Here is a 26859-nt window from a genome sequence, read left to right on the forward strand (position 1 = left end):
TTCAGCTTTCACGTTCATGTAATTTCAGCAGCTAATAAGCAGATCAAATTCAGAAAGTTCAAAGAGTGTTGAGCAAACAGTCATACTCATAATTTCATTGGTTAAATAACTGAGCAGATAAAAGTTTTTACACGAGGAACCGAGACAATGTCATTTCCTTAAATAGGTAGCCTACTATTTATTTTCAAGATTAATGTCCACGACACTTTCTTTTTCTTCTTTTCCTCTTCCTCCTCCTCCATTTCTGAGTCAGGGTCTCACTCTGGTAACCCTCATTAGTATGGAATTCATAGCAATTCTACTTCAGCCTACCAATGCTGGGATTACAAGCATAAAACACTGTATCTGACCGCAGGACATTTACTAAAGTGAACACTGGATGAAATATGCTTTCATATTGAAATGAATGAACAAAGTATTTTTTAAAATTTTTTGATAATTTTACTTATTAAAATTTTTTAGATCTGTTTTATATGTATGAGAGGTTTACCTACATGTATATATGTGTACCGTGTGCCTATGAAGATCAAAGAGGATATCAGATCCCCCAGAACTGGAGTTACAAATGGTTCTAAGTTACTATGTGGGTGCTGAGAACTGAACCTAGGTCCTCTAAAGAGCAGCCAGTGATGTTAACCACTGAGCCATTTCTCCAGCTTCCAAAATATCTTTTTAAAGGAAGTTCATATGCCAAGAACAAGTAAGCACAGAAAGACAAAAATAAAGCTTATGATTCCTTCAGCCAATAGTATCTAATTTGGAATTAGAAACAACTTATTAATTGATATGACCAATGTGAATTACTTTTCTTTTAGAAAGTAAAAGGGCAGATATGTATTCAACAAAAATAGGGTCTTCAATTAATAAACCTCTTTGGACGGTTTCTATTTCTGCTGCTATCATGCCTTCTTTACCTGATTGTTGTTTAAGATCTCACACTATTCTGATCTCAATTAGGTGTGACTTTTCATTTTGAAGAAGCTGCACTAGGTGCCTCTTGCCCTGTGCCAGATGGCTGAGGAGGTACTAACATCATGATGCACAGCTGTGACAATCCTAAGACTCTGAAAAATGAAAAACAAGCAGTGTGAGAGGCAGTAATGAGGAATTAGTAAATCAAATTTTAATTGCTGCTGATTAACAACAGCAGCAGGGGTTGGGGTGCAATATTGCTGCTCTACATGAACACTAGATAAGGAGCCTATAAATCTCAGAAATGCTGGTAGCTATAAATGTGTCTTCTATAAAGAAAATGGAGAAGACAGAGGAGGGGAGGAATGAATTAGAACAATGTACAATAACATACATATAAGAAACTTCCATTATTTTGTATGCCAAGCTGAAAAATTAATAAATAAAAAAAAAAAAAGGAGAAGGCAATAGCTTAAGGCTCCATACTAACTATCTCCCTCCCTCTAAGGATTTCATTGACAGGAACTCCTTAAAGCTCACTGGTAAGTCACCTAAAAGACATTTCCTATAAAGCTACAATTTACTCATCGTTATTAATAGACTATGAGGTCACATGGATAATAATAGCATTGTAAAAGATCCTGGCCATATTTGCTGTTATTTCCTGCAGAGATGAGGCGGTTCAATAAGGAGGTGGCTGTATTAACTTGCTTACTATGTAATTTCTACAAAGTGGGGTGGGATTTTGTGTTGACAGCACCACAAGAGTTCAAACTATTATAAACATTGCTTCCCCCACCCCTATGGAGTTTTTGCTAAGCTGCTCAGGCTGGCCTTGAACTGGCAAACCATCATCTCACTAGTGACCTGTGTAGCTGGGATTAGAGTACACACTACCCTGATGCTTCCCTTCCAATTATTTCTGTTGATAGATATTCATATGTTAAGTTTTTCAAAATAGGGCTATTGTGTACAGCACAATTATACCATGTTATAAACTTAGTGACATTGTCTGATGCCTAGAGATAATAGATTAAATCTGTTTTTCTGACGTTAGAATAGATACAACTAATTTAGTAAAGTTTAAGTAGAATATTTAAGGCCTTACACTATTATGTAGTATTAGTTCTATAAAACTTTGTTTACTTTTGAGACAGGATCTCATCATGTAGGCCCAGGTTGGCCTCAAACTCATGATCCCTTGCTTTAGGTGTGTACCACACAGTGCCCATCTTCCCAAGATTTAAAGGATTAAAAGGGGTTGAAGAGATGGCTCAGCAGTTAGAGGACTTGCTGCTCTTGCAGAGGACTCAAGATCAGTTCCCAGTGCCCATATGGGGGCTTACAATTGTCTGTAACTCCAGTTCCAGGGGACCCAATGCCCTCTTCTAACCTCTGTGGGCACCAGGCACACACAAGGCCCAAAGACATACATGCCAACAAAACACTCATATGCATAAATTAAAAAAAAGTGCCAGGCAATGGTGGCACATGCCTTTAACCCAGCACTCAGGAGACAGAGGCAGGTGGATCTCTGCAAGTTAATTGCCAGCCTTGTCTACAAAGCAAGTTCCAGGACAGCCAGAGCTGCAACACAGAGAAACCTTGTCTCAAAAACCCAACAAACAACAAAAACAAAAACTAAGAGGAGGGGTTCTCAAAGACTTGCCTCTATTTGAGGAACTACAGGCAGTTAATAGTTGATGGGGGACATTTTCTTCAGCCCTGTAGCCACTGGTAAATTGCCCATTCCCCTGTCAGTAACCCTAATTAAATTCAATGGTCACCAAAAACAAAAGAAGATGTGGAAATTGGAGGGATGGTTCAGCAGTTAAGAGCACTTTCTGGCTCTTCCAGAGGACCAGAGGGTTCAGTCCTAGGGAGCTCACAACTGCCTATAACTCCAGATCAAAGAGATCTAATACCCTCTTCTGTCCTCTTCAGGCACCTGCATATACACAGTATGTGTGTGTGTGTGTGTGTGTGTGTGTGTGTGTGTGTGTGTGTGTGTACATAAGGTAAGTAAATCTTCAAAAAACAAAACAACAACAACAACAAAACCCCCCAAAAACAAAAAAACCACAGTATGAAAGTAGAAGAGAAACTAGTTAGGAAGAAAGGATTAGTAGGAGTGAGAGGGGAAAGGAAAGGGTGATGAATAAAAATTGTCACAATGAAACCCATCATCATGTATAACTAACATATGTCAATAAAAACATCAAAAAGTCCATTTACTGGCCAGTTAGCATTATTTTTCCGAGACAGGGTTTCTCTGTGTAGCTTTTGCGCCTTTCCTAAAACTTACTCTGTAGACCAGGCTGGCCTTGAACTCACAGAGATCCACCTACCTCTGCCTCCTGAGTGCTGGGATTAAAGGCGTGAGCCACCAATGCCTGGCAGTTAGCATTCTTTATAGTGTTTTATGAACCAATTACTTCTCCATAAATGCTGGTTTTGTTCTACTTTTCTTGGTTTGGTGTGTGCATGTGTAAACATTTGTGTACATAGGCATATGTCGCCTTGGTGATGTTTCCCCAGTGGCCATCCACATTTTATTTTCTTTTTAGGGGAAGATGGTCTCTCACTGGCTCTGAACTCAACAAGTAAGATAGGCTGGCTGGCTAGTTAGCCCCAGGGAACAGCCTGTCTCAATCTCCACACTACTGGGATTACAGATGTGTGTCTGCCACCATTCCCAGGTGTTTTTGTTTGTTTATTTATTTGTTTTTGTTTTTTTAAGGTGTATTTTGTGCTCGGAACCTAACTTGGGTCTTCTGGAAGAGCAGCAAATGCTCCTAACTGCTGAGTTACCTCTCCAGACCCCACCCAGCCTTTTTCACGTATGTTCTTCAGAAGTCCTCAGGCTTGCAAAAGGCAAGCATTTTACCGACTGAGCTATCACCCAATTCCATAAAAGTTGTTTTTAAAAAGTTGTTTTGAGGTGGCGAGCTTATCCAGCACTACAGAGCAGGTGATCTTTGTGATTCGAGCAGCCTGCTACAATGATTCAAAAGGCAAAAAACAGAAAACTGAAAAAAAAAAAAAAAAAAAAAAAAAAAAAAAAAAAAAAAAAAAAAGTCGTTCGGCTGGAGAGATGGCAAAAGCATGATCTTCAGATCTGAGTCAATCACAACAATGTCTCAAAACTATATGCCTGTCCCTTTCTCATCATAAAATAAATAAATAAAAAAAAAAAAAAAAAAAAAAAAAAAAGTTGTTTTTGAGTCACATAAAATTGGAAAAACAGGCTTGCACTAAGAATGTAGCTCACTAGAAGCACACTTGTGTAAGGTCTTCAGTTTTATCTTCAGAACAAAAATAAATAAATAAATAATAATTTAAAATGAAAGAGGGCCAGGTGATGGTGACATGTGCCTTTAATCTCTGAGTTTGAGGCCAGCCTGGTCTACAGAACGAGTTCCAGCACAGCCAGGGATACACAGAGAAACTCTGTCTAGAACCCCCCAAATCTCCCACCCACCCCACAAAAAAAAAAAGAAAGAGAAAGAAAAGGGCAGAAATGTACATTTATTTACACTCACATGTGTGTGGATGATTGAACCCAAGCTCCTGTGCAGGCTGAGCAAGTACTCTATGACTTATCCAGAGGCATGGATCAGTGCTCAAGTGTTCTGTGTGTACTGTGTTTATGTCTAGAGGTATATGTTTATGTGAATGCAAGTGTACATACATGTATGTTTGCATGGCCAAAAGACAATCTTTGAGGTCATGTTCCTCAGAAGTCAGCCACCTTGCTTTATGAGACATGGTCTCTTCACTGGGACCTGGGGCTTGACGATTTTCACCAGGCTGACTGGTCACTGAAACCAGGGATCCTCCTGTCTCTGGGACTATAAGCTCTCACCACCAAGAATAGCTCTGGATCAAAATCGAGTTCAGGATTGAACTCATGTCCTCATATTTTAATTTGTTCTTATTTTTTTTTCCCCACATTAGTTGCCAAGTTAAAATAAAAAAGTTTAAAGCAAATTTTGTCATTCTCAGTCTTCTGTTTTTTATCCCAAGTACCTACTGAAGTTAAGGACCAACAATTCTCCAGCCTAGCATTTGGGGGGCTTCTTCGTTTTCTAGCCTTGATTCCTAGGTTTCCTTTATTAGATGTATAATGTTGTTGCTCACACTCTTTCTGCTTGTCTATCTCTACTTCTTTCAAGAGCATTTCAAATGAGGCATTTTTTTTCTCCCATTGAAATAATTTACCATGCTCTGACTAGGGGAAGTATTTCCCTTGAATTCCAAATGAGACTGGGCATGATGGGCCATGCCTTTAATTCTAGCACTCAGGGGATATCTGTGTTTCTGAGGTCAGTCTGATCTACAGAGACCTTGTTTCAAACAAAAACAAAAACAAATTCCAAGTGGTAATACTTTTTAATGTTTATCTGTTCTGCCTTGTGCTATTACCTGGTTTCATGGCCTATCTACTTGTCAGATCTTTGGAAATAAGAGCTCACTGCTTATCTCTCTCTCCTTCTACCATGTGAATCCTGGGCACTGAACTGAGGTCATTAGGCTTGGCAGCAAGTGCCTGCACCTGCCAATCCCTAGCACAGACTATATAACATGAAAGTGGGGAAGAGTAAGGAAACTACTAAAGGGAGGAAACAAGACAGGGCAAGAATATTACTATGTAGCCCATGCTGGCCTCTACTTACAGCAATCTTACCGTTTCCAACTTAAAAGAACTGGGATTAAATGACTCCCATCACATTGAGCTCTAAACAGATGAATCTTCCTTTTTTTGTGGCTGTACCAGACTCTGAACCCATGGCTTTGTATGTGCCAGGCAAATACTCTAGCCCTGCATTGTATCTTTAAGGTATCTTACACAACTTTCAAATCAACCTGGGTATGACTGCAACTGCGCAGGATGCAGTTTATAGCAGGTCAGCTGAAAAGGCAAATCAACACCCTTAGCACCCAGCAGAGAGTACAACTGGCATAAGCTCTAGACCCTAAGTATACCATGTGGTACATCTGCATGTCCAGCAGTCCTTTGGACCTTAGATCCTAATTCATAGCCAGTGATCAGGTCTCCTAAAAACCCGAGATCTCTTCAGGCCCAGATTCTTTTTTCTTTTTTGGAGACGGAGTCTCATTATCCAGCCATGGCTGGCCTGGAACTCACTATGCAGACCGAGCTGGCCTCGAACTCACAGAGACATGTCTGCTTTTACCCAATGCTGAGGTTAAAGGTCTGTGATACCACAGTTGGTGGGTCAGGCCCAGATTCTTTAGTCTATATGCCCCATCTTGATGCATTTACCCATGCTCTGACAGTTGCTCCAATGTCATACTAAACCAGCTGTTTTTCTTAACTCCACATAAACAACTAACATAGAGAAGAGGGAGAATCTGAGTTTTAACAATAGCTATGAAGAAGGATTATGATTAAAACAACTAAAACCTAACACATACGTGATTTCGAAGAGGTTGTTGTTGTGATGGCCGATCCCTGTGTGCGTGGCTTTCTCGAGTTATTGCGGATGCACCAGAATCGACATGAACCGATCCTACTGGAGTAGGCTAGAAAAATTAAAGTAAACGTCAAATGGGTAACCTGGCATGGTGTGGCACACACCTTCTATCCCAGAGTCAGAGTTGGGTGGATCTCTGTGAGTCTGAGGCTAGCTTGGTCTATAGAGTGAGTTCCAGGACAGTCAAAGATACACAGTAAGACTCTGTTTCAAGCTGGGGGGTGGTGGTAGCGGCGGCGGCGGCAGGCGGATCTTTGTGAGTCCGAGGCCAGCCTGGTCTACAGAGCGAGATCCAGGAAAGGCGCAAAGCTACACAGAGAGACCCTGTCTCGAAAAACAAAACAAAACAAAACAAACAAACAAAAAACAAACAAAAAGACTGTTTCCAAAACCTCCACCCAAAAGACCAAATGGGGGAAACAAGTTTAATGTAATCGCTCTACAAAGGGCAGCAGCATGTTAATTCTTACAGAGCAGGAATCAGTCTTTTTTTTTTCTTTTCTAAAAAAAATTTAAATTTATTTTTATGTGTATTGGTGTTTAGTTGCATGTATGTATGTCTGTGCACCACATACATACATGCAGTGTCCATGGAGGCCAGAAGAAGGTGTTGGATTCCCTGGGACTGGAGTTACAGATAGTTGTGAGCTGCCACGTGGGTGCTGGGAATTGAACCCAGGTCGTTTGGAAGAGCAGCCAGTGCTCGTAATTGCTAACCATCTTTCCAGCCTACTGCTGTTTTTCTTTCAAATCATCTTGTTTTCCTGAATTTGGTCATTTGCAGAAGGGAAGGTAGCACAGACAGAACTAAACTGTGAATCAGTTAAAAGAAATGTGTAAAAATTGGCTAAAATTGTAGTATCTTGGGGTTGGGGAGATGGCTCAGTGTTAAGAGCACTGACTGCTCCTCCAGAGGACCTGGGTTCAATTCCCAGCACCCACATGGCAGCTTACAACTGTCTGTAATTCCATTTCCAGGGGACCTGACCTATGGCAAAACACCAATGCACATAAAATAAAAGAATAAAAAAAAATTCTAGTATCTCAGGTTATACATTATAATCTTTGAGGATCTGTTTTATTTTATGTGTATAAGTGTTTGCCTAAATATGTGTATGAACACCACATGTGTGTCTGGTACTCACAGAGCAGAAGAAGGCAGGGCACTGAATCCCCTTGAACTGGAGTTACAGATGGTTGTCAGGCACCATGCATACTCAGGGAACTGAACCTCGGTCCTTTGTAAGAATAGCAAGTGCTCTCACATGCTGAGCCATCTCTCAGCCCTCACAAGTCATAATCCAAAACCCAGATAACTCACTGATTGTTCTAATGACAGCAACCTATCGCGTTACTTGGAAAAGGTCGGTAAGTGCGAGCAATCTCCCTCAAAGATATAAGCAGAAGGACTGGCAAGTAAAAAGATGGGGCGTACATCTGAGAAATTTTTTTTTCCCCGAGACAGGGTTTCTCTGTGTAGTTTTGCGCCTTTCCTGGAACTCGCTTTGTAGACCAGGCTGGCCTCGAACTCACAGACATCAGCCTGCCTCTGCTTCCTGAGTGCTGGAATTAAAGACATGCGCCACCACTCGGCTTTTTTTTTTTTTTTTTTTTGGTTTTTCAAGACGAGGTTTCTCTGTGTGACAGCCCAGGCTGTCCTGGAACTCACTATGTAGACCAGGCTGGCTTCAAACTCACAGAGATCTGCTGCATCCACCTCCTAAGTGCTGGGACTAAAGATGTGCACTATCACCACCACCCAGCAAGATTTTTTTTTAAAGGATACTTACAATAGGCCTTCCAACCCAATCATAGGCATAGTCAAAGGTGTAGCCTTTCCGTTCAAACAAATCTGTGAAGAGGGTCCGTAAATACTCGTAATCAGGCTTTTCAAAGAAGTCTAATCGCCTGACATACCGAAGGTAGGTTGCCATCTCCTCTGTTAAGAAAAAGGTAAAAAGCCATTCCTATTAGCTGAATGCCCCAGATGTTAGCTCTGAGCCATATAAGAGATATATGTACAGATTACTTGACATTAATGTTTTCTTTATGGACCAAATAAAAGTGATACCTTCCTTGGGCTGAATAATAATAAGAAAAAATGTAAATGATCTGGCCAACACCTATTGGTGTTTATAGATACTGTGACATAACCTACTTCAAAGTGTCAGTCACACTAGCTGTATTATCCTTTTAGCATCCTACCTGGAAAGTTCTCACAGAGAGCTTCGATGGGAGTATTCCTTTTGGTATCACCAATTTTTTGATATCTCTCTTTTAATGTATCAGCCTGTAGACAGTAAAGAAAGAAAATTATCTGGAAAAACATACTAAGTCAGTTAAGTTTAAACATGTTCTCAGGCACTGGGGTTATTCTTTTCAAGACTTTACTTTCAATTATTTGTGTATCTATATGTAGAATATGTGTCCAAGGAGGCCAGAAACACCACCAGTTCCCTGAAGTTAGAGTCACAGGTGCTGTGAGCTAACTGATGTGGGTGCTAGGAAATGAACTTGGGTGCTCCACAAGAGCAGTACATGCTCTTAAACCACTGAGGCATCTTTCTAGCCACCATAATAGTTATTTTCAAACTGGCAAGAATTGTTAGTGGATCTCAATTTTTTTTTCTCTTTAACAAATAAGAATATATAGAAATTCTGTATTTAGATATACATAAACCTCTGCTGCTTTCTAGAAAGTTTCACTTGAAAATATGTTTAGTACTCTCAGGTGAGAAGGACAGAGAGGAGAAGAAAACAAAAAATGTTATGCAGCAGTATTTTAAAGATTGCAGCAGCTTAGAAGACTCCCCTGGCCACTGAGAGATGCCAACAGTGACTCAGCCTTCTCGCTCTATGATCAGTTCCATTTCCTACTAGATGCATATACTAGTATTTGGTTGACATCTAAAGAAAGAACATGTTTTCTCAGATGAAATCTCACACATTTCTGTCAACTTTTCTGCTGTTAACTTATTTTCTATTTCAAAGGAGAGAAAAACTACACATACATATATATTGTCAGAAGGCCAAGAAGTGAAAAAATCCTTTAAAATAAAGGTTACCTGGGTTGAGGTATATAGCTTAGTGACAGGGGAAACCAACCAACAAACAAAACCTTTCCAGACATATAAGTTATCTGTAGAATAAGCATTGCTAACAAATAAGTGTGTGTCAGTGTGTCAAAGTAATCCAAAATGTGGCATACTCAGGACTGCGCACACACACACACACACACACACACACACACACACACACACACACACGCACACAGCTTTTGGACCTTGGACTCTTCATTAGGCTCCAGCCAGCCTACTTCACCCAGATATAAGTAATATGGAGGAAAGTAAATTGGAGAGATTCTAAAATCCATCACTACAGCTACAAGGGGGTTGCACAGTCCACAAGAGCTCCAAGCCAGTTTACAAGGCTGTATACTAATGAACTGTTTGGCTGCATGATCAGTAAGCAGTATGGTGGCTATTTGAAAAAACTCAAAAGCAATGAGAAGACATACATTATTTGAGGATTACGGATGAGAGGTGTCAGGAGAGAAATTTAAGAAAAAAAATTTTTTTTTAAGAGAATAGAGCTCTGGTTGTAGCTCAGAGAAAGAACACGTGCCTAGCATGTACAAGGCCCTGTGTTCAATCAGAGAAAATGTCCTAGACAACATAGGAAAATGAATTATTCTGCCTACTTGGAGGAAGGAGGTGTAGGAATACCTCAAATTACGTAAAGGGCTTTAGGAAAAGTTATTTCAGCCAGGCAGTAGTGGTGCACGCCTTTAATCCCAGCAACTGGGAGGCAGAGGCAGGCTGATCTCTGTGAGTTCCAGGCCAGCCTGGTCTATAGAGCAATATCTAGGAAAGGCACCAAAACTACACAGAGAAACTCTGTCTTGTGAGAAAAAAAAAAAAAAAAGTGACTAAAACTATATGTTTGCAAGACATGGCTATTATTTAGTTACTTATTTACCAATGTATTTGAACAACAATGTTAAACCTCCATTTTTTCCTGCTGTTTTAGTTGAGTCCTTTGTTTGTTTTTTTTGTTTTGTTTTGTTTTTGTTTGTTTTTTTTTTTTCGAGACAGGGTTTCTCTGTGTAGCTTTGCGCCTTTCCTGGAGCTCACTTGGTAGCCCAGGCTGGCCTTGAACTCACAGAGATCCGCCTGGCTCTGCCTCCCGAGTGCTGGGATTAAAGGCGTGCGCTACCACCGCCCGGTTAGTTGAGTCCTTTGTCTATGGAGGATGAATAAATATTTTCCAGTTCACCTTAGAAGCTTGGAAAACCATGCTGGCTTTTTTGGTAAATGTGTAGCAGCTGCTGTCATCAATTTGTTCTGGAACTTCCCTGATACCCCGGGAACACTCCTCCGGCGACATAATGATAGTGGAGGAGGGACACCAACATGCAGAGAAAACAGCATGGCCAAGGCCGGGAGGGAGTGAGGGGAGGATGATGGAAACCCAAACACAAAGAGGCAGGATTAAGATAAAAAGGTGAGGAAGCCAACTGTGAACAGACTGCAGCTCCCAAAGTCCAGGTGAACACTAATGTCACTAATCCCTGCCTCTCATCTGTGAAGCTGACCTTCCCCTTTGTGCCTTTAGAGACACCAAGCTAGCAGCCCTTTCATTACCAACTGAGCAGAGAGATAAAGCACTTTCAAGGATACCTTGAGTCCTTGCCAGGGTAGGCTGCCTCGGAGGAAGTACATGAACATATGGCCCAGGGCTTCCAAATCATCTCGCCGGCTTTGCTCTAAGAGGGAAGACAGATCACACATTATGTTTGCAGTTATTACAGCAGAAAGAGCTTTAAAACCAAGTAATCCCCCCAAGCCCTTCTGCTTTGGAAAGACTGTGCTTACTAATCTTTGTATACCTAAACCAGGAATAATATTTTAGATCAAAACTGAAAAACAGTGGGTGGCCTTCCTTTGTTGTTAACAAGTAAATAGCAAGTGAAGAGCAAATTCTAAATTAAGACCAAGGCCTAATGCTAGACAGTGGGTAAACCGCTCCTTACTCAGCATTGCTCCCTGTCTGAACGTAAGATACTACATAAACAAATCAGGACTTGTAATGTATGAGCTGCAGTTACCCTTTGGCTACCATAAGGGAAAGCTAGCAGCAGACTGGGCAGCTGAAGCTACTTTCAAATCGTCCGTCCCCACTGTCTAGGTCTCCAAAGACACAAGCTGCAGAATGCCTGGCACACATGTTTAGCACCCTCTGCCTCCACTCCCAGAAGGATTTCTCTGTGTGATATCCCTGGCTGTCCTGGAACTCTCTCTGTAGGCCAGCCTGATCTACAGAGTGAGATCCAGGACAGGCACCAAAACTACACAGAGAAACCCTGTCTGGAAAAACCAAAAACCAAAACAAAACAAAAAAACAAAAAACAAAAACAGTTCAGTTTCAAGTCAGCAGAGAACAATCACTTCTTGGTTTACATTTGTTCCATGTGACCCATAACCACTTAAAAACCCAGCAAGTTTGATACTAAGGTGACTTCTATGGATATACAAAACAAGCTACTATCCTTGGAACTTGACTAAAACAAGTTGTTAGTTTTTTCTCTCCTTTGAAATGGGAAGATAAATTACTAACTGCAGAAAAAGTTCACAGAAAGTTGTTTTTTGTTTTTGTTTTGAGCTGAGGATCGAACCCAAGGCCTTGTGCTTGCTAGGCAAGCACTCTACCACTAAGCTAAATCTGCAACCCCAGAAATTGTTATTTCATCTGAAAAAACAGCTTTGGATGTCAACTGAATACTAGTATATGCATCTATTTTGAATTTACCAGTTATGGCTCATCACAGACATCTTACTATTTACTGTTCTTGTTTTACAGAGCTAGTACTGTAGGATATTTTGTTTGTGTTCTGACAAAGCCTGCCAGAAGGTCAGAGGGCAGAGCTAGCCACTAGTTAACCAGAGGCCAAGCAGTAGTGGCACACACCTTTAATCCTAGCACTTGGGAGGAGGAAGCAGGACGATCGAAGTTCAAGGTCACCCTGGGCTACACAAGATTGATCCAGTCTAAAAGAGAAACAGAGCCAAGAGGAGGAGGAGGAGGAGGAGGAGGAGGAGGAGGAGGAGGAGGAGGAGGTGGTGGTGGTGGTGGTGGTGGTGGTGGTGGTGGTGGTGGTGGTGGTGGTGCCCGCCTTTGATCTCAGCACTTGGGAGGCTCAGGCCTTTAATCCCAGCATTAGGGAGTTAGAGACAGGATCACCCCCATTCAGTCTGAGGATTGGTAGAGGTAAGAACTCTCAAGTAGCTGCTGCTCTGCTTCTCTGATCTTTCACTCTAATATCTGACTCTGGGTTTTTATTGTTAAGACTAATTCTAATTAGAAGGTTCGTGCTTCAAGCTAAGGTGTCATGTAGCACAAGGTAGCCTGGAACTGCTTTGTAGCTCGGGATGATGTAGCTCCTGCCTCTACTTTTTAAGTGCTAAAATTACAGGCATAATTTATGTGTTTACTTTTTGTTTTAGCTGAGTTTAGAGCTTCACCGAAAGAGATTATAGTTGAGCTTGGTGCTGCACACCTTTAGCCCTAGTACTAAAGAGGCAGAGAGGCAGAGGCAGATGATCTCTGTGAGTTCAAGGTTAGCTTGGGATACATGAGACTCTGACTCAAAAAGGTAGGAAAAAGTACATAGGGAAACTAAGAGACTACCTTCAACTTGTTTTACTTTTTAAGATAGGCTGGTCTAAAACTCATGGTCCTAATACCTTAGCCTCTCAAGTGTTGGGATTATAGGAATGCACCATAAAACTTTGCTAAGTACTGCCTTCAACTTGACTCTGATTTTTTGAGCAGAAAGTAAAATCCAAGATTGTCATCTAGGCTGGGAAAAATTATAGACTAAAATTACAACACAACATGCATAACTGTTGCCTCAAGTTATGTGAAGCTTGTACAAAAAGGCCTGAGCAGTGCTACTGTAAGGCTGGTCAAAACCTCATGGCTGGAGAGGAAACTGGCCCTAAGTGGGAAACCTACTACTGCTGTTTTGCTAAAGACACATCAAACTGCCTTCTAAATTGTATGTTTATACCCATATATTAATGCTCTCAACTTTGGCCAGAGAAGTTTCTGAGAGACATAACTTTCAAAGTTCTGGGAATAAGTGACTGCTGAGTGTGTCCCCCTTATTGGGACATCACTACCTGCAGCAGGACTCAAGGACCACCAAGGAAGAAGGAGAGGAAAGAATGTAAGCACTGGAGGATGGGGAAGGACACCGTAGTTTAGATATGAAATGACCACTGCACTCAGGAACTTACAGCAGCTAGTTACCTGCACAGAATCAAGCCAGTCAGTAACTCCAACATGAGCGAGAGAGGTGTTTATGAAGCTCCACCACCAGCTGAGAAGTGACTGGCAACTGACGGCTGCTGGAGGAGGTGGAAGCCATTTGATTTCTGGGATATGGCTAATGCTCATGAAGGCAGCACTAACTGGACGTGGTGGGTCATTTAAAAGAAAAGGAGGAGGAAGACAAGAAGGAGATGAAGGTGAGAGGAACATGTGCTGGAGGATTTAGGAGGTGAATAATATAAGGACAGATTTTACTTACACACACACACACACACACACACACACACAAATTGTTGAATAAATATTTTAACAAAATTGAATAGTACTCTACAGGGTAGGTGAAAATATTTCAACTTAAAAACTTTTATTCTATCTCTTTCACATGTACATATCACTGTATCTTGCTACTACTTCATATTTGCCTTCCAAACACTCTTCCTAACCCCCAATACCTTCGAGGTCATCTTCTTCAACTAAGAGTACCCCCTTCTAGAAAAGGCAACTTTGTAAATAGTACTGTGATGGAAGGATGATTTTCATTGATTTTTGTTTTGTTTTGTTTTCCAGAAAGATGTCTCACTTGGTATCCAGGATGGCCTGGAACTAACTATGAAGCTCAGGCAATCCTTGAACTTTTGGTGATCCTCCTGTCCCTTGCTTATAAAGAACTGAGATTACAGGAATGGGCCACTGAGCCTGAAAAGTCAGTTACTAATAGAAAAAGAAGACACCTATGACTGGGGCAAAATTCTGTGCCTAGATCCAAAATCTCTAGGATTAAAAGAAGAAATGGGGCAGAGGTCTTTAAAAGAATAAAATAAATCAGCAAGATCTCCAGACACTTTTGTTTACATGGCTGTCTGAAATTTGCAATAAAATATTATACATGGTTGAAAACAAGTAGTCAGACAAAAGTTTGTTAACAGACTATAAAAAATAAGGACAAAAACAGACTAAGTATGTGAGGTGAGCACAGCAGTAAGAGAAAACACATTGAGGGAGTTTCTCACAAAGCACCATACCTCTCCAACTTACTTTAATTAATTAATTAATTAATTTAATTAATTTAGTTTTTCAAGATAGGTTTCTCTGTGTAGCCTTGGCTGTACTGGAATTCACTTTGTAGACTAGGTTGGGCTTGAACTCACAGGCATCCATCCGCCTGCCTCTGCCTCCTGAGAGCTAGAATTAAAGGCTTGCGCCACCACCGCCCGTCCACACCTCTCCATTTGTATATTGTTTCCTGTATGTTATAGGAAGTCTCTTGATAAGAAAAAAATTCACTAGGTAAGTGCTTGAATTGTAGTTAAGTGAGCACTAGAGGGCGAGCTCTCCACAGATTTACAGATTTTTCAAACACACTCACCCATCCAAGCAAGAAAACCCATAGCTTTTTAAGTCCAGAGAAGGATAAAAGCACAGCTGTGGAACAAGAATAGAAAAACCATGGTACCCTAAGTCAGGTGTAAAATCTGGGTCTGGGTTCACCATTTCTATTAATTCAGTCCAATGAAATGAAAACACAGCCAACTCACCTACTTTGGCCCTCAGTTTCCTATATAAAAATAAAGTAGTCATTTAGATTATTTGAAAAATAATTTTTGAGCTCTTAAATTTTTAAAATAATCAATGTTAAATCATTAGGTCTTAATTTTACTTTCCCCCAAGACAGTTTCTCTGTGTATCCCTGCCTGTCGTGAACTCTCTCTGTAGACCAGGCTGGACTTGAACTCATAGGGTTTCACCTGCCTATGCCTCCTGAGTGCTGGGATTAAAGGCATAAGTCACCACTACCTGGCTAGGTCTTAGAATGTTAAGAATGAGAACCAGCATGTGCTTTCTCCATACTTGTTTGGACAGTCTGCACTTGTTTAATTCATTAATTCAACAAGGCCTCCTCAGTTTTCACAGTGGGTATTTGTTTTTAAAGAAGTTTCCATACTAGGAAATAAACAAGACACAACATTTAAAAAAAGGCCCAGCCTTGGCAGCCTGGTGTGGCAGCACACACTTTTAATCCCAGTACCTGGGAGGCAGAGACAGGTGGATCTCTGAGTTCCAGGACAGGTAGGGCTGCACAGAGAAAAACCAAAAAAGGACACCAACATCTTTAATATGGTGGAGACTCACTTTCAAGCTTATAGGAAAGATGTGCTTGCTTTACATGCACAACAGCCCAATTTTAGACTAAATGTTCAAAGAAAAAGAGCAATGTAGCCCCCAGTGGTCTCACTTTAATTCTAACCATTAGGTAACACAAACTGGGCTGTCTCAATCAGTGGGAGGTGGCTCATCTGATGTAATGCCAGCTAGGAGGCCTTCCGATTTGTTCATTTCCATTACAAAATTATGAAAAGCAATCCTCTGAGTTTTTGACACTACATTTCCCAGGGTCTTTCTCCTTTATTATAACCTACAAAATATAACACATTTTAAAACCAGCAATACTAGAGCTCTGATGGAAACTTCTCTGATGTGACACCTGAGATAGTCTGTGAGTTTTGTTTGAGACAGGATCTCACTATGTAGCTCCAGCTAGCCTCAAACTCAGAGAGAGCCATCTGCCTTTGCCTCCAGAGTGCTGAGATTATCGATGTACACTACCATACCCAATTTCAAGAATTCTTGCCAGGCATGGTGGTACATGCCTTTAATCTCAAAAACTTGTGAGGCAGATGTGGAATATTCCTTTATACTTTGTGAACATGTCACTGAGATTTGTTTAATAAAGAAGCTGACTGGCCAATAGCTGAACAGGATAAGGGTAGGCAGGAGAGCCAAACTAAGAATGCTGGGAGGAGGAAGAGTGAAGTCTGGAGTCTCAGCAGACTCAGAGAGAAGCAAGATAGGCATGCCAAACTGAGAAAAGGTACCAAGCCACATGGCAAATCATAGATAAGAAATATGGGTTAATTTAAAATGTAAGAGATAGCTAGTAACATACCTGAGCTGTTAGTCAAGCATTCATAATTAATATTGAGTCTCTGTGTCAGTTATTTGGGACTGGCTGGTGGGAAAGAAAAGTCTGCCTACAGGCAGAGAAACCCTGTCTCAAAAAAACCACAACACACACACACACACACACACACACACACACACACACACACACACACACACACACACGGGGTTGGGGGGGGGGAGAGAGAGAGAGAGAGAGAGAGAGAGAGAATTTTTTTTTTCTTCCCGAGACAGGGTTTCTCTGTGTAGTTTTGGTGCCTTTCCTAGAGCTCACTCTGTAGACCAGGCTGGCCTCGAACTCACAGAGATCCACCTGCTTCTGCCTCCCAAGTGCTGGGATTAAAGGTGTGTGCCACCACTACCCGGATTTTTTTTTTTTTTTTTTTGAGACAGGGTTTCTCTGTGTAGTTTTGGTGCCTGTCCTGACTCTCTCTCTCTGTAGACCAGGCTGGCCTCAAACTCACAGAGATCCACCTGGCTCTGCCTCCTGAGTGCTGGTAATAAAGGTGTGTGCTACCACTGCCCTGGTGAGAGAAAAATTCTTTACAAAATGGAGCGGAAAAACAAAATGTTATGACATGTTAGATTTGACTTGAAGAACACTTAGACCTCATGAAACCCCACTCTGGAGATAATTCTAGTGGCAATGGCAGCACATCAAGATGATGAAGTACCTTAGTATCATACAGGGTAGATGTTCAAAACACCGTGTAGAATAATAAAAGATAACCACCACATGGAATGACCCACTGGGCTAAACATTCTATCCAAGTCACATTTTGCCTGAATGTATGTCTGTACCATGTGTGTTCCTGGTGCCAAAGAAGTCAGAACAGAGTACCAGATCTCCTAGAACCAGAGTTACAAATGGTTATGAGCTTCCATGTGAGTGCTGGGAACTAAATCTAATCCTCTGTAAGAGCAGCCAGTGCTCTTAGCTGCTGACCCATCTCTTCAGTCTCCTAATCCATGCTTCACTAACACAGACACAAGCCTGATATTCTCCTTTTGTCTGCTCATATACAGAGTTACACATGTGTAAATACAAGTCTCATTATTAAACCCACTCAAACACTACTATATTGTTGCAGTAATTCAAGCTCTTAAACTGCTGAGGAATGAAGCATCAGAAGACACAGTTAAGGGCTGAAGAGATGGCTCAGAGGTTAAGAACACTGGTTGTTCTTCCAGAGGTCCTGAGTTCAATTCCCAGCAACCACATGGTGGCTCACTACCATCTATAATGAGATCTGATGCCCTCTTCTGGCCTGCTGGCATACACTCCAGCAGAACACTGTGTGCATAATAAATAATCTTAAAAAGAAAGAAAAAAAAAAGAAAACAGTTGAAAGAATTAAGTCTCCATCAGTATTAAGGTATTTGGGAACATCACTTACTTACCATTTCACTACTCTTAAATACAAAAAGTCACTTACCTTGTGATACAACAAATGGTACAAGTTGTAATGCACAATGTATTGCACCAAAAAGTGCTATTGAAAAAGAAAGTTGTTCACATGACCTGCCCCTCTAAACACACCTTTGCCCAGATGCGTGTTGATAGACATGTATCGTGCCGTTCCAGTTAAGCTTTTGTGCTCTCTGTAAGGTATGTGTTTTTTGGTTTCAGGATCAATATATTCCTTGGCCAGTCCAAAATCTATTATGTGTATTACATGCTCTTTCTTATTGCCTTGTCGGCCAATCAAGAAGTTCTCTGGTTTGACATCTCGGTAAATAAGATTCTTTGAGTGGACATACTCCATTCGAGAAAGCTAAAAGAAAGAAAAAAAAAAATAATAGAAATACCTTGAAATAAGCAAAAGGGGAGGCATAGACCCAAAATGCTTCCTTTTTTTGAGACAGGTTCTCACTATATAGCTCTGGCTGGCCGGGTGGCGGTGGTGCACGCCTTTAATCCCAGCACTCAGAAGGCAGAGGCAGACAGATCTTTGTGAACTTGAAGTCAGCCTGGTCAACAGAGTGAGTTCCAGGACAGCTCCAAAGCTACACAGAGAAACCCTGTCTTGAAAAACAAAAACAAACAAAAACAAAAACAAACAACAACAACAACAACAACAAAACAAGCTCTGGCTGTCCTGGAACTCACAGAGCTCTTCCTGCTTCTGGGTTCAAAGGCATGTGCCACTATGCCTGGCCCAAAATATTTATTCTTAAAATCATGCTCGCTTGCTTATTTACTGATTGATTAATTAATCTATTTATTTATTTACTTACATGATGTGGCAGCCAGATTATTTATTTATTTATCTACATTTTAGGTTTTTTTTTTTTTTTAATTTATTTGTATGTATATGTGCCTTCCCCAGTTTACATGCCCCAGTTGTATGCATGTGCCCACAGGGCCAGAGGCTGTCATATTCCCTGGAACTGGAGTTACAGGCAGTGTTAGCAGTCTAATGTGGGTGCTGGGAACCAAATTCAGGTTTTCTGCAAGAGCAGTAACTGCTCTTAACTGCTATCTCCAGCATACCCCACCCCTAGTACTTTTTGTTACAAATATGTAACAACTATTCAGATTAGGAGAAAAATCAGACAGTAGAATTTGGCTAAATTGGTAATACTTTACACACTGTAACTTGCAAGCCTGCCCTCTGGGACAGGAGCAGTTACCACTTCACCTTCTGTCCACACTTTCTGTCTTCAGTTGCTCAGGATTCTTTAACCCCAATTTCGGTATTGAAGAAATAAGAAAACCGAGGCTTAGTGAAATTAATGTGAGCCTGACATCAGCTAGCCGGCTGGCAGCAGAAAGAGGATGCACAGTCTTTACGCTATATGGTGACCAGAGCTTGAAATAAAGTTACTTAACACTGTCTCAAATTTAATTAGATATTTCTATCTATAAAGCATTTCTACTTAGTGTAGAAAGGGAGACTTAAGTATTTTGAATTTGGTCAATATTCAAGTGTTTCCAAATTGCTTTTGGATAATGGTGAGACCATCACTACTTCAAATGAATTAAGATATACCTGAAGGCTGGAGTGGTGGTACACATCCACTTTAATACGCAGGAGGCCAAAGCAAGAAGATCTAAAGTTCAAAGCCAGTCTAAGCTGGTGAGAACATCTCAACAAAACAAAACAAAAACTATCCAACATTTGAATTCTTCCCTTGAAGGTGTAAAAAACATCTCAAAGACACTGTTCTAATTGCTTAAACTGGAACTAGTATGTAATTTGGCTGGAAAGCTTCTTGGCCAGCCCCAAAGTATTATATAAGATGCCAGAGAATTAAACATCTCAGTTACAAGGTGACTTTTGAATGAATGTTAGTGCAGGGGGTAGTACCTTCAATTGTTTCTAGTTTTCAACAGTGAGAGAAGGAGGGCATGATAAAGCCTTACAGCTATGTGCCTAAGACCTATAAATAAAATGCTGAAGCAATTACTTGAATGTGCACAACTCCACCTATTCGTCCTCTTTCTCCCTAATGTAAATTATATTCCTCCACTTCAGTTACAGAAAAGGTTCTGCTTCAAGGTGCAAATTCTTAAAATACAGCAAACTGCAGATGCATTGTGACTTCTCTCAGTTAACACTTTTGTAACCCTCTAAGTTATGTGACCAAGAACTTACCTTAGTTGTTTGGCATATTACATACTGGCCGAGAGTCTTTGTGGCCAAATTATACAAAGAAATCAAGCTAATAATAGTTCCTTTCAGAAGTCTGCTAGCTTCTTCTAGCAGGCTATTAAAGCTGTAAAAACTAATTCGGATGTCACATCAGCTAAAGGCCCATAAGGATATGGGCAAGGGATCTATTTATCTTCTGGAATAGCACATCAACTCACCAACTGGATGGCTATCATTAACACCGTCTTCAAAGTAAACGTTCGGTCACAGAGGTCAAATAAATCCTCCAAGCTAGGGCCAAGGAGCTCCAGCACCATGGCATTGTACTTTCCACATGGTCCAAAATAATATACCTGTGGGAGACCTTCACCTGAAAGCAGGGGGTAGGGTGGGGTATGGGGTACAGAATGGGAAACACAAAAACCAAAATATAAGACAACTGCATTAGCAATGAATATAATAAAAAGCAAGTGTAATCTGTGAGATTTCAATTTCCTTTCACAGTCCCTCCTGGAAAAGTTAAACTGAGTATAATTGCTTCAGTGGGAACCATTACTGGGTGGAAAAGGCTAAGTCATTGCACAATATGTTCAAAATAAGCAGTTATTTAATACCAGAGTGCCAAAGGCATTTCCACTACTATATAAAAGAAAATGGTCCCTGGTCCATTATTGGTTCAGAGTATAAACTATTCTTCCCAAAGGACGCTGAAAGTGAAGTATCATAAAAGGTTCAAAGGAAGCCTCACTGAGCTCAAACCCAGGCTAACAGACCTTGTTACATTAGCTGGTTTCATTAGCACTCCCAGTGCTTACTGCTAAAGCCACAAGAAGTTGTTTGCAACTGCTGCCCATGGAGAATTCAGATTGAAGAGGCCATGTCAAAGAGGTGCCGCCTGGCCCTAGGCCAGCACAACTGGCTTTCTTTTCACACAGAATCTCTATAGGGCTTTGTTTTCTCTCAGCTAGGAGTCAGCAGACACTTAGCATTTGGTTGCTGTTAATTATAAAAGGAAAAGGGGAAACTAAAATCTCAAAAGCTGCAGTTTTCCCAAATTTGAAATTCATAGATATGTGAAGCTAAAAATCTGGATTTTCTCACCTAAATAGCAACTTGTGAATGAATTCCTCTTTAAAGTGAATTATAAAAACAAGGTATTCAGTAAATGTTTATAAAATTACACATGAGAACAGTGGGTACTTAAAAGCTGCAAAACATTAAAAAAATTATCTCATCTAGCAGCAACATTTCCACCCCACACATGTATATATTATTCTACATTTAGGCTGGCCTCTAACTCAGAGCGAAACGCTTGTCACTGCCTCCCAAGTCAGAGATTAAAGGTGTACACCACCACATCCAGCTCCATCTTTTTGTTGTAGTTGTTTTTGTTTTTTGAGACAGGGTTTCTCTGGGTAGTTTTGGTGCCTGTCCTGAATCTTGCTCTGTAGACTATGCTGGACTCGAACTCACAGAGATCCGCCTGGATTTGCCTCCTGAGCGCTGGGATTAAATGTGTGCACCACCACGGTCCAGCTATTTTTTAAAAGAATTATTTTGGGGGCTAGAGAGATGGCTCAATCAAAAGTTAAAATTTTTTATTTATGTTTACCATGCATGTAAGGTGCCCATGGAGGCTAGAAGAGGGCATACGATCCAATGGAGCTGGAGTAACAGGTCTTCTGGAAAAGCAGGAAGAGCTCTTCACGGCTGAGCTGTCTAACCATCATTGTTTTTAATTAATATGGGTGAAATATAGGCAGAAGCAATATAAATCTAACCATCCTTTCCCCCAGGGAAGGCCTTATGTATCCGGAGTTACTGTGATTCATTGCCGCAATGCATTTTCACATACCACATTAATCTATCTTGTTCCTCTTAGACCTCAAACAACTTGAGTATTTTAATATGTTCATACCTAGTCTATATCATTTACTGGGGTACTCTTGCTCCTACTAGTTCTGGAGTTACTTTTATTCTGTCTCCAAACAGAAAAAGGATTTAAACTGAATTGTCTTTTTTCCCCTTCTGTTGTTTTGAAGTCATTTTTCAAGATTTTAAAAACATACAAAGTGTAACAGTTGTTTCCAAGGAGTCTTGCTGAGAAAATCGATGTAGAACATTCTACCAAAGAGGTTAATTGCTTTTATCTATCAAACACAATAGAGTTTGGGAATATTTTATTTTATTAAGAATTTTTTTATTCATTCCACATACCAACCACACACACCCCCCATCCCTCCTCCTGCTCATCCCCCAAGCCTTCCCCGGCAGGTCACCACTCATCTCCTAAATATTTATTTATTTAGGGGCATTGATGTTTTGCCTGTGTGTATATCTGTGTGAAAAGAGAGTGCCAGATCCCCTGGAACTGAAGTTACAGTCAGTTGTGAATGCCATATGTGTGCTGGGAATTGAACTTGGTCCTCTGAAAGAGCAGCCAGTGCTCTTAACCACTGAGCCATCTCTCCAGTCCTGTGTTTGTTTGTTGTTTCTCTCTCTCTCTCTCTCTCTCTCTCTCTCTCTCTCTCTCTCTCTCTCTCTCTCTCTCTCTTTGGTTTTATACAAGGCAGGGTCTCTCTATGTAGCTGTGGAGCCTTTCCTGGAACTAGCTCTGTAGACCAGGCTAGCCTCGAACTCACAGAGATCTGCCTGCCTATGCCTCCTGAGTGCTGGGATTAAAGGGGTGTGCCACCACTGTGGGGCGTTTACCCACCACCCCCACAGTTCCCCAGAGTTTTCTTGAGTGCAATCAGCAGGAAATATTAGATAGAAGGATTTATAGCGGAGAATCTTGCAGAGATAAACAGATAGAAAATAAAGGATAGCCTTGAGAGGGCCTGGAACCTATTCCAATGGGCCCCGACTGTCTCTGGCCCAGGGTTTTTATAGAGACGCCAAGGGGTGGAGCAAAAGACCTCCTCCCCCAGCACAGCCAAGTGCAGACCATCTCAGACACCTGCACTCAGGCCCGTAGTCCTGATCACCCTGTATTCGGACCTGCTCGGTAAAGCCACGAGGAACCTGAGAACGGGCTCCCACACACCACTGCCAGAGTTTGGAGATATTTTAATAGTTTTTTTTTAATGTCTCTAAAGGTTTATTTCCCTAACATTAATATTATATTCCTCAGAGCTAGTTGTAGTAGGTCTGTTAGTTGTCTGGCAACAATCATTGTTTCTTTCTCCCTATTTACTAAAAGAACTTTTTTGTTTTGTGTGTGTATTTATATGTGTGCAATGCCGATGTGTATGCATGTATACATTTGTGTGTATGCTAGAGTCAACCTCAGGTGTATGTTCCTGTCTTTGCCTCCCTAGCATTGAAAAGACAAGTGTGCACCACACTGTGCCTGGGTACTGGGTGAGGTGTTGAACTTTTTGGTCTTAAATTTACTGACTGACCACTGAAACTTCTGACCACTGCAAAAGCAACCTGCACAGTTACAATTAATTATAGAAATGGTCAATGAGATGGAAGCAGAAAATTCTGGGTAGGGTGGTTCTATCTAGGAAAGCCCTTTCAGGAGAGCTTGATTCTAGTGGATGGGATACCTTACGGAACTCTAGAAGCCAAGGAGAATCAAAAAGTACCTTCAAAATACAATACAGCAACAGGAACAGATGCAGCAACCAAACAGCCTGACACCTGATGTCTGTGGAATAATTACACCCAGGCTGAATCTTCCACCCATCTATAGCCATTTTTTTTTTTTTTTAAGATGCTAGGGATTGAACATTAGGTAAATAGCCTATCACTAAACTACACCTCTATAACTGTTTCTAGATTTTTCTTAATCTAACTGAGCTACAGTTACATGCTTTATCTGAAAAAGAAAAACCAAAGCTAACCTTACTTAATAAATACATTGTTCCTTTACTTGGCTGAATTCTAAGTCTAGGCACACTATCCTCTTTTTAAACACAGGCTCCAAGTCAGGTCTACTTAGTTAAAAATGAGACTAACAGCTGGGCAGTGGTGGCGCACACCTTTAATCCCAGCACTCGGGAGGCAGAGACAGGTGGATCTCTGTGAGTTTGAGGCCAGCCTGGGCTACAGAGTTGAGTTCCAGGACAGGCTCCAAAGCTACACAAGAAACCCTGTCTCGAAAAACCAAAAAAAAAAACAACAACAACAACAAAAAAAAAAAACCCAAGAGAGAGAGAGAGAGAGAGAGAGAGAGAGAGAGAGAGAGAGAGAGAGAGAGAGACTGACTGACTGACTAATAAGTTGCTTGTTCTCAACAACTTTCAATATCAAACTTAGGTATCCCCTTGTCACAAGTTTCCATATTTACTAAAAACTCGACAAAAGCATTTTTGGGTAATGCCTATAATTAATTTCTCTCTCTCTCCTCTCTCTCTCTCTCTCTCTCTCTCTCTCTCTCTCTCTCTCTCTCTCTCTCTCTCTCTGTTTTTTCCATACAGGGTTTCTCTCTGTAGCTTTGGAGCCTGTCCTGGATCTCGCTCTGTAGACCAGGCTGGCCTTGAACTCACAGAGATCCACCTGCCTCTGCCTCCCAAGGGCTGGGATTAAAGGTATGCACCACCACTGCTCAGTACCTATAATTTCTAACAATAATGTCAACAACAAGTTCTGCTAGAAACTTAAAAGAATGAGGAATTCCTGTCTGCTGCAGGCAAAACTTAGGAAGGTCTTGTGAACTTTGGGATGTCTGAGACCATATCCAGACCACTGAGAAGTTTTACAGCATTTGTAGGGAGGTACTAGTTCCAAGACATTAGTGCAGAAAGAGTTCAAGTCAAGAGTTTTGTATCTAGTGTTTGCTTCTGTTACTACTTCTAGCAAATTCCTTTGCCCCCCTCTGTAGATTGGCTTTTTCAAAAGAATTTAAATTAGTACCTCTTTAAATCTAAATTATGACTATAATTTCCTTCTGGCTACATCTTTGTAAGGCCACAGAATCAGTATGAATTAAACTTAGATTCCATGTGGAGTAGCAATTAAAATATAAGCTATCAGTGGTACATAACTAGAAAAATGTTCACCTGAAACATCTCTAAAACTTAAAACAGATGAAGTGATTTTGCTTCACACCGTCTGAATTAGACTCTCTAGGAGTAGAGCAGAAGCAAGCACTCTGTAAGTGATGGGCAGCCCCAACTAGAAGCTGCCACCTGGAGAGGAGAAACAAAGGGCATTGCTCTGTTTTATGACTTACACATTACTAGGATTCAGAAAATACAAACAAACCAGTTTCTACACAGTTCTTTCAGATTGGAACAACTGAACTTATTTGTCTATTAATTTAAGACTGTGTCTCACTATATACAGTCTAGACTGGCTTCAACCTTGCTTTCTTCCTGCCGTAACCTCCTGACTGTTGGCATTGCATGTGTGAGTCACCATATCCAGCTTGGACACAATTCCTTTTAAAGGACATAATTTTAAGATTATTTATTTAAAAGAATTCCTGGGGGTGAGGGCAGCTTTCTATGCCAAGTTTCTTAGATTATTACAAAAAAAGGACTACCAAGCAGGAAATTTTCTTTAGAAGAAATAATTTAATAGAACTGTTTGTACAAAGAGTTGCCTGTATAAGTGCTATTCTGTATCTATGTACTTTGCATGGCTATCCATACAGTAGTAACAGACCTCCATGACTCTTGGCTAGAGATTATCATACAATAATGTTTTACCCACCCCTGGGCTGAATGCAAGTGAAAATCCTGAATCTTTCCTTCTTTTGTACAGTCATCTTCAATTCACTGCTTAATAGAATTTAAATTAACATTATATTGTGAAATTCTTTAATAAGACCTGGAGTAAGTGTGGTAATATATTGTGTACCCTAATAAAGCTTGTCTTGAGGATCAGAGGACAGAGCCAGCCACTAGATTAGACATAGAGGCCAGATAGTTATGGCACACACCCTTAATCCTATCACCTGGGATCTCTGTGAGTTCAAGGTCACACTAGGAATGCACTCAGGCAGTGGTTGGCACATACTTTTAATCCCAGTACTGGGAAGCACACACGCGTTTAATCCTAGGAAGTGACATGGCTGGGTGGAGAAAGGTATATAAGACGTGAGGAAACAGGAACTACAGCAGTGGGGACTCAAAAGCTTTCAGTCTGAGAAAACAGGCTGAGGAGTTGGCAAGGTGAGGTTGGCTGTGGCTTGCTCTGCTTCTCTGATCTTTCAGCATTCACCCCAATATCTGGCTCTAGGTTTTTTTTATTAAAAGACCATCTAAGATTCAATCAACAAGTAAGGACAGTATAAATGCAATACAAGCTATATACATAGTAAACAAGGCACTTCCTGTAGATAATTAGGGGAGAAATGGGATAGGGGAGCTGAGCAAAGCAAATATGCACTGGATTCTTTTATTACAGCACATCAGAAACTAAAGTAGTTTTATATCTCTCTTTGTCTCTCTCTGAGGGGTGCAGGGTTTCATTGTCATCTAGACTAAAGAACTCACTCTGGTCAAGGCTAGTCTTGAACTTGAAATAATCTTCCTGTTTCTGTCGTTTGAGTACTGAGGTGTCAGGCTTAAAACTACCACATCAGGCTAGCTTTATAATCTTTTATCTGC

At 40.8% G+C, this 26859-nt stretch overlaps 1 protein-coding gene across 6 annotated transcripts in view; it reads right to left on the reverse strand.

The window, feature by feature from the left end:
- Csnk1g1 (casein kinase 1 gamma 1) overlaps positions 1–26859 on the reverse strand; it is a 147094-nt gene that overhangs the window by 31572 nt on the left and 88663 nt on the right. For 5 of the 6 annotated variants that reach the window (XM_028866481.2, XM_028866488.2, XM_037207397.1 and 2 more), the window contains 6 exons: positions 20515–20666; positions 18241–18475; positions 11090–11175; positions 8616–8700; positions 8201–8349; positions 6352–6459 (listed from right to left, as the gene is read on the reverse strand). In XM_028866481.2, the coding sequence (XP_028722314.1) occupies positions 6352–6459; positions 8201–8349; positions 8616–8700; positions 11090–11175; positions 18241–18475; positions 20515–20666 (815 nt within the window). Of the gene's footprint in view, positions 1–914; positions 1065–6351; positions 6460–8200; positions 8350–8615; positions 8701–11089; positions 11176–18240; positions 18476–20514; positions 20667–26859 lie in introns of all 6 variants that reach the window. The other variant, XR_005091924.1, reaches the window with a different exon arrangement.

This window comes from Peromyscus leucopus, chromosome 7 (assembly GCF_004664715.2).
Source record: "Peromyscus leucopus breed LL Stock chromosome 7, UCI_PerLeu_2.1, whole genome shotgun sequence".
Classification (NCBI taxonomy): domain Eukaryota; kingdom Metazoa; phylum Chordata; class Mammalia; order Rodentia; family Cricetidae; genus Peromyscus; species Peromyscus leucopus.